Raw genomic sequence first — 12,021 nt, 5'->3', positions numbered from 1 at the left:
CACCTCCCTGCTTTTATATTCTATCCCCCTCGCTATAAAGGCCAGCATCCCATTCGCCTTCTTGATCACCTGCTGCACCTGCAGACTGGGTTTTTGCGACTCATGCACAAGGACCTCCAGGTCCCTCTGCACCGTAGCATGCTGCAGCTTTTCGCCCTTTAAATAGTAATCCCTCCTACTATTATTTCTGCCAAGTGGATAACCTTACATTTGCTAACATTGTACTCCATCTGCCAGGTCCTCGCCCATTCGCTCAGCCTATCCAGATCCCTCTGCAGACTTTCCACACCCTCTGCACAATTTGCTTTTCCACTCATCTTTGTGTCATCAGCAAATTTTGTTACCCTATACTCAGCCCCCTCCTCCAGATCATCTATATAAATGGTAAATAGCTGAGGCCCCAGCACCGATCCCTGCGGCACTCCACTAGTTACCAACCGCCAATCAGAGTAGCACCCATTGATACCAACTCTCTGCCTCCTATTAAACAACCAATCCTCTATCCACGCTAACACCTTACCCCCAACTCCATGCCCCCTAACCATCTGAAGCAACCTTTTGTGCGGCACCTTATCAAACACCTTTTGAAAATCTAAAAACACCACATCCACCGGTTCCCCTCTGTCTACCGCACTAGTCACATCCTCACAGAAATCCAATAAATTCGTCAAACACGACTTCCCCTTAACGAATCCATGCTGCGTCTGCTCTATCAAACCATTCTTTTCTAGGTGCCTCTCTACTTCTTCTTTGATGACGGATTTTTCCAGCAACAGACGTTAAACTAACCGGCCTATAATTCCCTGCCTTTTGCCTGCTACCTTTTTTAAACAGCGGCGTAACATTAGCCGTTTTCCAATCTTCCGGCACTTCCCCGGAATCCAGCGAAGTTTGGTAAATAATCACTAAGGCATCTACTATCACCTCTGCCATTTCCTTCAGAACCCTGGGATGCATTCCATCCGCTCCTGGGGACTTGTCCACCATCAGCCCCGTTAGTCTATCAAGCACTACCTCTCTAGTGACAGTAATCGCATTCAGGCCCTCAACTCCTATCATCCTTATCTTTAATATCCGGCAAACTATTCACATCCTCCTCCATGAAGACTGAGGCAAAAAACTTATTTAAGGCCTCAGCCATTTCCTCATCTCCCACCACTAAATCCCCCCTCTCATCCTCTAAGGGTCCAACATTCACTCTAACCAGCCTCCTCTTCTTTATATATTTGTAACAACCCTTACTGTCCTTTTTTATATTTAGTGCTAGTTTAGCTTCATAGTCTATCCTTCCTTTCTTTATCAACTTTTTAGTCATTCTTTGTTGATTTTTAAACCTCTGCCAATCTTCTACTTGCCCACTACTTTTAGCCGCTCTAAACGCATCAGCTTTTAATTTAATACTCTCCTTTATTTCCTTCAATAACCATGGCTGATTATCCCTTCTCCTACATTCCTTCTTTACCATTGGAATATATTTCTGCTGAGCGCCGAAAAAGATCTCCTTAAAGATCCTCCACTGTTCCTCAGCTGTCCTACCAACCAATCTGTGCCCCCAGTCTACATTCGCCAATTCCGCTTTCATCCTATCGTACTCCCCTCTGTTCAAACAGAGGACACAGGTTCAGGACCCTACTTTCTCATCCTCCATCTGCATCAAAAACTCAACCATAGAATGATCGCTTGTCCCAAGAGGATCCCTCATAACAAGATCCCTAATTCTTCCTGCCTCGTTACACAACACCAGATCTAAGATAGCTCGCTCCCTTGTTGGTTCCGTCACACACTGTTCAAGGAAACTATCCCTACAGCATTCCAAGAACTCTTCCTCAAGCCCACCGCGTCCATCTTGGGTCAACCAGAAGAGTGTATGGTAGCTTTACATAGAGTCATAGAGGTTTATGGCATGGAAACAGGCTCTTGGGTCCAATTTGTCCAAGCAGCCCTTTTTTTAAACCCTAAGCTAGTCCCAGTTGCCCATGTTTGGCCCATGTCCCTCTATACCCATCTTACCCATGTATCTAAACACTTTTTAAAAGACAAAATTGTACCTGTCTCTTCTATTACCTCTGGCAGTTTGTTCCAGGCACTCACCACCCTTTGTGTGAAAAAATAGTCCCTCTGGATCTTTTTGTATCTCTCCCCTGTCACCTTAAACCTACGCCCTCTAGTTTTAGACTCCCCTACCTTTGGGAAAAGAGATTGACCATCTAGCTGATTATTTTATACACCTCTATAAGATCACCCCTCAGCCTTCTGTGCTCCAGAGAGAAAAGTCCCAGTCTATTCAGCCTCTCCTTATAACTCAAACCATCAAGTCCCAGTAGCATCCTAGTAAACCTTTTCTGCACTCTTTCCATTTAATAATATCCTTTCTATAATAGGGTGACCAGAACTGTACACAGTATTCCAAGTGTGACCTTACCAATGTCTTGTACAATTTCAACAAGACGTCCCAACTCCTGTATTAAATGTTCTGACCAATGAAACTAAGCATGCTGAATGCGTTCTTCGCACTCTGTCTACCTGTGATTCCAGTTTCAAGAATTTATGAACCTTATTCCTAGATCTTTTTGTTCTATAACTCTCCCCAGTGCCCCACCATTAACTGAGTAAGTCCTGCCCTGGTTCACTCTACAAAAATGCATAATCTCATATTTATCTAAATTAAACTCCATCTGCCATTCTTCAGCCCACTGGCCCAATTGATCAAGATCTCGTTGCAATCCTAGATAACCTTCTTCATTGTCTACTATGCCACCAATCTTGGTGTCATCTGCAAACTTACTAACCATGCCTACTAAATTCTCATCCAAATCATTAATATAAATGACAAATAACAGTGGACCCAGCACCGATCCTTGAGGCACACCACTGGTCATTGGCCTCCAGTTTGAAAAACAAGTCTCTACAACCACCGTCTTGTTTTCTGTCATCAAGCCAATTTTGTATCCATTTAGATACCTCACCCTGGATCTTGTGAGATTTAACCTTATGCAACAACCTATCATGTGGTACCTTGTCAAAGGCCTTCCTAAAGTCCATGTAGACAATATCAACTGTGCTGCCCTCATCTACCTTCTTGGTACCCCTTCAAAAAGCTCAGTCAAATTTGTGAGACATGATTTTCCACTCACAAAGCCATGCTGACTGTCTGTATTCAATCCTTGCGTTTCTAAATGCCTGTAGCTCTTGGCTCTCAAAATACCTTCTAACAATTTATCCACTACCAAGTGAGGGTCACCAGGCTGTAGTTCCCAGGCTTTTCCCTGCAGCCCCTCTTAAACAAAGGCACAACATTTGCCACTCTTCAATCTTCAGGCACCTCACCTGTGACTCTTGTTGATTCAATTATCTCTTCTAGGGGACCCACAATTTCCTCCCTAGCCTCTCACAGTGTCCCGCAGATTTATCTTTCTTGATGCGCTTTAAGACTTCCAGCACCTCCTCCTCTGTTAAATGTCTACCCCTCAAGACATTAGTATTTATTTCCCCGAGCTCCCTAGCATCCATGTTTTTCTGAAGTGAATGCTGATAAGAAATATTCATTTAGGATCTCACCCATATCTTGTGGGTCTGTACATAGATGACCTTGTTGATTCTTAAGAGGTCCTACTCTCTCCCTAGTTACTCTTTTGCCCTCTATGTATTTGTAGAAGCTCTTTGGATTCTCTGCCTTATCTGCCAAAACAATCTTGTTACTTTTTTGCCTCCTAATTTCCGTCTTAACATTACTCCTACACACTGTGTACTCTTCAAGAGATCCACTTGATCCCAGCTGTCTATGAATGTCATATGTCTTCTCCTCCTTCTTGACCAGGGCCTCTATGTCCCTAGTTATCCAGGGTTTCCTACTTCTACCAGCCTTGCCCTTCACTCTAAGAATAATGTGCTTATGCTGAATCCTGATTAACACATTTTTAAAAGCTTCCCACTTACCAGATGTCCCTTTGCTTTCCCACAGGCTCCCCCAATTAACTTTTGAAAGTTCATGTCTGATACCATCAAAATTAGCCTTCCCCCAATTTAGAATTTTAACTTTTGGGCCAGACCTATCGTTCTCCATAGCTATCTTAAAACTAATGGAGTTATGCTCACTCGTCCCTAAAGTGATCCCTCACTAACACTCCTGTCACCTGCCCTTCTTTATTTCCCAAGAGGAGGTCAAGTTTTGCTCCCTCATGCCACTTTTTCTTACGTTGCTTTTCATTTACTTTTCTGGCATTTCTCAAGTTCTTCACTCTATGGTGGGGTAGAGGCACCAGTTATATTCAAGTACCTTACAAGTAATGATTTTCATTGCAAATGTGTATGTAGATGGTAATGGTCAGCAGGCTACTCCTTTATTGGGATAGAGGGCAGTATTGCAGTTGAGGCCCAATCCAGGCCTTGTCTGATGCAAGTAAACTTTCTTGCAAAGGTGAAAGAACAGAAACCCTTGGCGACTTTTAACTCCTCTTTGCAACCAGTGACATTTCAACAAATTTTACTACCTCGGATGCCACATTTCTAACAGTTACATAAAATGTGCAGCACTGAAAAAGGCTATTCAATCCAACTGTTCTATGCTAGTGTTTGTGGTCCTCACAAGCCTCCTTCCACTCTACTTCACCTAATGCCATCAACCTATCCTATTCCTTCCTTCCCATGTGTTAATTCTCTTTAAATAGATCTATACTGTTCTATATGTCAAAGAAGTTCATGTTCTTGTCACTTACTGGTAACAGACGCTTCTCCTGAATTAGTTTTCAGATTTATTATTGACTATATTACATTTATATTCTGTGGTTATGGTTTCTCCCACAAGTCTACTTATCTTCCATACATCTACCTATTAAATATTTTTATAACCTTAGAAGACCTTTATTGGGTCATCCCTCAGTCTTCTCTTCACTAGAGAAAAGAGGTATAACATATTCAATCTTTCCTAATGATATAACCTCGAATTTCTGGTATCTTCTAAGTAAATCTTTTTTGCATCTACTCCAGTGCCTCCATATACCTTCATAGTATGGAAATCAACTGCACAGCATTCCAGTAGTCCGTATTCACATGGGAAATCAAGTATACATACAACTATTGAATCCTTACAGTGCAGAAGAGGCCATCTGTCCCACTGAATCTGCACTGATTCGCCAGAAGAGCTTTGCACGTAGGCACTCTCCTCCACCCTATCCCTATAACCCAAATTTACCATGGCTAATCCATTTAAACTACACATCTTGTGACATTAAAGGGCAGTTTAGCATGCCAGTCCACTTAACCTTCACATCTTTGGATTGTGGGAGGAAACCAGAGCACAGAAGGAAACCCATGCAGACGTAGGTAGAACATGCAAACTCCACACAGACAATCACCCAAAGCTGGAATCAAACCCAGGTCTTTGGCGCTGAAGCAGCAATGTCATCTGCACTATGCCGCATAAGTTTAATGGACCGTGATTCAGAAACATCGGGCTTTACAAATTAAGCCATCCAAGATCTTGTATGTTTAAAGATAAAAATAGCAGTGATGCAGATGCTTGAGGAACTTTGACAGTGTATACCAAGAAGCAGGATTTTTCATTTCTATTGGGAATAGGACCTCCAGAGAAGGGAGAAAATATAAATATTTCACTATTCACAATATTACTTCTATTGGTTAGACTTTTCACTTTTGTTGATAATGAAACAGTAGTTTTCTTTTTTGAAAAGTTAGTTGCCCGCTTAGATATGCTACTTAAATCTATTCCAGCTGTTTAATCTCTTCCAATACAATTCAACAATTAGTGCTCGACAAACAGGAGTCCAGAAAAGGAGAGGTCTAGGTTAAGAAGAAAGAAAGGATGGAGCAAAGAAAGGGGCTCCAAGCAAAGAAAGGGCTGCAATTGGCAAACTTTAAAATAGTGAGGGTTCAGGAGAAATTCTGGCAATTGAAGAAGGCTGCAAAAGGTTAGTGATTCCATGCTGCGGGTTGTTGGGGCAGTAATATTCTGCTCATTGTGGCCAAAGAGTTGAGAGTTGGTGCTGAAGTGCAGACTCAGAAAATTAAGGGAACAGACTGTCGGGAGATGAGATTGAAGGCCTGCAAGGTGGGCTGTTGTTGAAGTCACCTGAGTTAATGCAACTTTGGAAGAGAATTCTAAGGCAAGATTGTCAAAGCTGAAGACCGGAATCCCTCCTGAGCGAGTCAGAGTTTGAACAACATTGTTGACTCACAGAATTTATTGCTATTTGGGTAGGTTGCTGAGAAATCTGTGGGATCTGCCTTGGTTGCACTTGCTATTTAGTGTACAGGGTGATGTGTTTAAATACTGTTTGCCTGTTAATTCACATTTACCTCATATTAACGCTGAAGTTTGTGCATAAGATCGACAATGTAAATTATTTCATCTTTCTAACCTTGCATAGTAAAGCTTATTTTTGTTCAAAGCTTGTGGAATCTTGTGACTTTATTCTCGTAGCAAGTGTCTTGAATCTTAAACACAAGCCCTTTGGCCTTCCAGGTCTGCACCAACCATGCTGCCTGACTTAACTAAAACCCCCTACCTTTCTGGGGACCATATCCCTCCATTCCCATCCTTTTCATTGTATTTGTCAAGATGCCCTTTAAAAGTCACTTTCATGTCCTCCCCTGGCAGTGAGTTACAGGCACCCACCACCCTCTGTGTAAAAAATCTGCCTTGTACATCTCCTTTGAACTTGCCCCTCACACCTTAAACCTGTGTCCCCCCAGTAATTGACTCTTCCATCCTGGGAAAAAGCTTCTGACTATTCACTTTGTCCATGTCTCTCATAATCTTGCAGACTTCTATCAGGTCACCCCTCAACTTCCATCGTTCCAGTGAGAACAAAACAAGTTTCTCCAACTTCTCCTCATAGCTAATGTCAGGCAACATCCTGGTAAATCTTTTCTGTACCCTCTTCAAAGCCTCCACATCCTTCTGGTACTGTGGTGACCAGAATTGAACACTATATTCAAGTGCGGCCTGACTAAGGTTCTATAAAGCTGCAACATGACTTATCAAATTTTAAACTCAATGCCCCAGCTGATGGAGGCAACATGCCATATGCCTTGTTGGCTACCTTCACCACCTGTGTTGCTACTCTCAGTACCTGAGCACCTGTACACCCAGATCCCTCTGCCTATCAATACTCTTAAGGGTTCTGCCATTTACTGTCTACTTTAAAAAGAAACAGGATCGTACCAAGAACTTGGAGTCTGGTCGAAGATCATAACATTTTAGATGTTTTTGGTCTCTGTGGGTTCATAACAAAGAATAAAATGCCTTAATGACCGCTGTAATACTCCCATCGCAGCAAAATATTTCCATGTATTACTGATTTCTAATTCAAAACACTGCAGTCTGTTACCTATTCAAGGGAAATCAAAAAATTGTCTCCAAATTTGTGTACCATAGGTTCTAATATTATCAGAACTTAGTTCAACAAATATTGTACGTGAATAGTATCAAGTAACTGTTTCAAGTGTCACAAGCTGTAAATGTATTTTAAAATAGACAGCTCAGGAAGGAAGTAGGAAGTTATGGTCCCTCTTACCAACTATTTGCACTGACACCATCTATCACCACGAATAGTATTCATACTTTTGCAATGTTGGCCTCTGGGGGTGAACAATGCCACTACAGTATAAGATCATTAAGTATGTGCTTTCAGAGTTCATGCTGCCGATGTTAATTATCAGCTTTGGTATTTTTAGGATGGAGGGCCCTCTTCTGGAGTGGGGTGAAAGCCACTTTATAGAGCTGCATGAGATATTATGGTGACTAGAGGATGGGAGGCTGATTAAGAGAGCTTTGGAATAATTGGGACCCAGAACTGGTGAGGGGATTGAATGAAAGGCAAAGGCATGAGGTTAAAGATGGGGTAAAAGATGATGATTTCAGTTTTATTTCAGTGGAGAAAAATGCGATTCATCCAGGACTGGAGGTTGGACCAGCAGACGGATGATGTGAAGATAGTTGAGGGGTCAAAAGAGGTTTGAAAAAATAGACCTGGGTAGCCTCAATGTACATATAAAGCTGACCCCATGTTTTGAGGTGATGTTTCCAAGTGCCAGCATGTGAGGAGGAGGGAACAATGAGTAGAATATTTTTCAGTTTCAACGTTAGCAGTACAGATGCAGAAGAAGACATTGTTGAAGATGCATTGGCTATGTTAAATAGCAAAGAGTGAAACCAAATGAGGATTTGTCCCACTCAGCTGGACAATAGAGGAGTGGTGTTGCAGAGGATGATGTCACCATTCGTGTCAGAGAATACAACGGTTGAAAAGTATAATGTGGGATTTGCCCACAGAATGTCATTTGTGACTTTGATTATTTCAATACTGTGGCAGGAGCAAAAACAGAGTAGAGAGGTAAAGTCTAAAGTTTATTTATTAGTGTCACAAGTAGGCTTACAATAACATTGCAATGCAGTTACTGTGAAAATCCTCTGGTTGCTACATTCCGGCACCTGTTCGGATACACTGAGAGATAATTTATCATGGCCTATGCACCTGCCCACAAATCGTTCGGACTGTGGAGGGAAACCAGAGCACCTGGAGGAAGCTCACGCAGACATAGGAGACAAGGTGTTATGTGAGAGATGGGAGGGAAAGGGCTGGTAAGAGATAGGGTGATAGTCTTCAAGGATAGGGGCCAAGGTTATGTCTTTTGAGACTTAGGTGATGAAAGCAGTTTTGAAAGGGAGTGGAACAGTATCAGATTTTGGAGGACACAGAAAGGAATTGAGTATTGACCTCTGATACTTCCAACTTTAGTAGTAGAGCAATTGCTTGGTCCTGTAACATTCTATCATAGAAACAAGAATAAGCCAATTAGCATCTTGATTCTGATCTGTCAATCAATGAGATCTGTGACCTAATTCCATGTACCTACTTGTGACACTTAGAAGATTGTAAATTTTAATTCATAGTAAGCACAGGTTTTCTGGCAGAAGGGTGGTTTTTGTTGTGAATGTAAATGGAGCGAGTTGGGAGAGCTCTTGATTTTTAACTGCTAACCTTGTATTTCAGGATGAAGAGAATGTAAAAGAGATCAACATCACACATCATGTGAAAGAGGGGTCAGAAAAAGCAGATCCTTCTCACTTCGAGCTGCTGAAAGTACTTGGTCAAGGATCCTTTGGAAAGGTCAGTATGTCTTGTAATCTCAGTGCTCTGAAACAGTGGACTGGATATTGATTTGATGTGGGGAGGGAGCTGAAAGTTCCTTGGAAGAGTGGATTTTCGTATCGAATTTAACAAAGGCCTGACATGTATTTATTTTACCTTCATTTCTGTGCTGCAAAAAGCCAAGTTAAGAGACTGGCTGGCTATCAGTCAGGTAGGTCTTTGTCATCAGGCTGCAGCAGGGGAAGAGTGGAGAGGAGTGTGAGATGTATCAAAACAGCTTGTTGGAAGATCAGAAGCCCCTGACGATATCAGAGGAGATCAGAGTCCTTGTGGAAGAAATTGGAAGTATCAATGGGGAGAGATTGGAAGGGTCAAAACTCAGGGGATAGTGTTCCCTCAGGCACGCTGTGGTGCAGCAACCCAACCACAGCTTTTGGTGATTATTCTGCTTTTCCCATTTAACACTATCTCAGTTTCTATCTCACTTTCCCATTTAACACTATCCCTTTTTTTCAGGAGGCTACACACAGACTGCCTGCCTCTATGTCTTGATTTGTTAAAAATGGAAGAGCATCAGTTTGGGTTGGATTTCAGAATTTTAACATCTAACATCCCAATTGACCTAAACTTACTCGTTTTAGGGAGTTAAATTTACCTCAGTAGTTCTCCTAACATTTTGTAATGAGCTATAGATTTAATAACAGGTAGTAGTGAAGGAATTCTAATACTTTTGCAGGCAACGTATATCACGTAAGGAGGTGGTGATGTAGTGGTATTGTCGCTGGCCTTAGAAACAAAAAAACTAGAGGTGGGAGTAGGCCATTCGGTCCTTCAAGCCTGCTCCACATTCATCTTGATCATGGCTGATGATCGAATTCAACATCCTGATCCACCCTTCCACCCAAATCCTTTGATCCCTTTAGCCCCAAGAGTTATATCTAATTTCTTCTTGAAATCAGACAATGTTTTGGCCTTAACTACATTTGGTGTAGTGAAGTCCACACATTCACCACCCTCTGGGTGAAGAAATTTCCCCTCATCTTAGTTCTAAAACGTTTACCCTTATCCCCAAACTATGACCCCTAGTTCTCGACTCCCCCACCATTGGGAACATTCTTTCTAATCTACCCTTTCTAACCCTGTTAAAGTTTTATAAGTTTCTATGACATCCCCTATCATTCTTCTAAACTCCAATAAATATAATCCTAGCCAAGTTAGCCTCTCCTCATATGACAAACCTGCCATCCCAGGAATCAGTCTGGTAAATCTTCACTGTACTGCCTCTAAAGCAAGGATATTCTTCCTCAGATAAGGACACCAAAACTGCAGACAATACTCCAGGTGTGGCATCACTAGTGCCCTGCACAATTGCAGTAAAACATCCCTATCCCTATACTTAAATCCTCGCTATGAAGGCCAAAATACCATTTGCCTTCTTCACTGCCTGCTGTACCTGCACGCATGCTTTCAGCAACTGATGCCCAAAGACTCGAAGATCTTGTTGAGTATCCATGTCTCTCAATTTACACCCATTCAAGTAATAATCTGTCTTCCTATTATTGCTCCTAAAGTGAATAACCTCCCATTTATCCACATTAAACTGCATCTGCCATGCAGATGCCCACACGCTCAGCCTCTCCAATTCACGCTGAAGCTCTGCCTCTTCCTCACAGCTCATCCTCCCATCCAACTTTGTATCATCTGCAAATTTGGAGATAATACATTCAGTTCCTTCGTCCAAATCATAAATATATAATGTGAACAGTTAGGGTCCTAGCACAGATCCTGCAGAACTCCACTAGTCACTGACTGCCAGCCTGAAAGAAAAACAATTTATGCCAACTCTTTGCTTCCTATCTGCTAACCAGTTTCTATCCATCTCAAGATATTACCTGCAATCCCATGTTCTTTAACTTTACATAGTAGTCTGTTATGTGAGACTTTGTTGAAAGCCTTCTGAAAGTCTAAATAAAGCATCTCCATTTATTCTCCTTTGTCAACTCCATTCACCATTGGGTGAATGGGTCAAGCTGTGGCAAATAGATTTTAAGACGATTAAATGTATGGTTATCCATTTCAGATCAAAAGAAGATAGATCAGCATATTTTTTAGAAGGCACAAAGTTAAATTCAGTGGATATCCAACGAGATTTGGGTTTCAAATGCATTGCCCCTTAAAATGCCACAAACCAGTGCAGAAAGTAGTCAAGAAGACCAATGGAATGCTGGCCTTTATGTCTAAAGGGCTGAAATATAGGGATGCAGATTTTAGACTGTAGCTGCACAAACCCCTAATTAGACCCCACTTAGAATACTGTGAACAGGTATGGGCACCACACTTTGGGAAGGATGTTTTGGCCCTGGAGGGAGTTCAGCACATCGAATGAGAGGCTGCCTTACACCCAATCTGTTTTCGCACTCTCTCTGCCAACCACAAACCAACACAAACACACAACCAGTCTTGCCCAAACGCATACACTGACCCTGTCATTCTGTTGATTTTTATTACTTGCTCTTTTGTATTTAGCAATTCATTACTGTGATATTGCTGTACTTTCCATGAAACTGCAATTTTTTTTGAAATTCAGTTTGTTGTGTCAAACCTTATCTTTCAGAAATTTGATCATTGGCCCTTTGAGTGACATAAATGTGGCCCATCGAGGGAACAGGTTGGACAAGACTGATCTAAATCAATCGCTTGCAGTGACTGCGACTGAAATATAAATAAAAGTTTTTAGTTCTCACTTAAGTAACTTCCTACCAAGTAGATCATTATTGTAGAGTGTTTGTTGCCTTTTGATTAGAGCTACAATTTGTTTTTAAACAAAGCAGTGTCTTTGCTTGAGATCAGAAATCAGCTCTCAAAAACCTTTTTAGACACTAGACGAACTTAATGATATGTTAATTTC

The 12,021-nt window shown here is 41.7% G+C and overlaps 1 protein-coding gene across 7 annotated transcripts in view; it reads left to right on the top strand.

Moving 5' to 3' along the window:
• Positions 1-12,021, top strand: part of LOC145357941 (ribosomal protein S6 kinase 2 alpha-like) — a 234,951-nt gene that overhangs the window by 154,159 nt on the left and 68,771 nt on the right. For all 7 annotated transcript variants that reach the window (XM_080211530.1, XM_080211529.1, XM_080211534.1 and 4 more), the window contains one exon: positions 9,015-9,131. In XM_080211530.1, coding sequence (XP_080067656.1) covers positions 9,015-9,131 — 117 coding nt within the window. The remainder of the gene's footprint in view (positions 1-9,014; positions 9,132-12,021) is intronic.

The sequence above is a fragment of the Carcharhinus amblyrhynchos genome, chromosome 24 (genome assembly GCF_965287045.1).
Source record: "Carcharhinus amblyrhynchos chromosome 24, sCarAmb.v2.hapA, whole genome shotgun sequence".
Lineage (NCBI taxonomy): Eukaryota > Metazoa > Chordata > Chondrichthyes > Carcharhiniformes > Carcharhinidae > Carcharhinus > Carcharhinus amblyrhynchos.
This window is presented reverse-complemented; position numbering and strand designations above follow the sequence as displayed.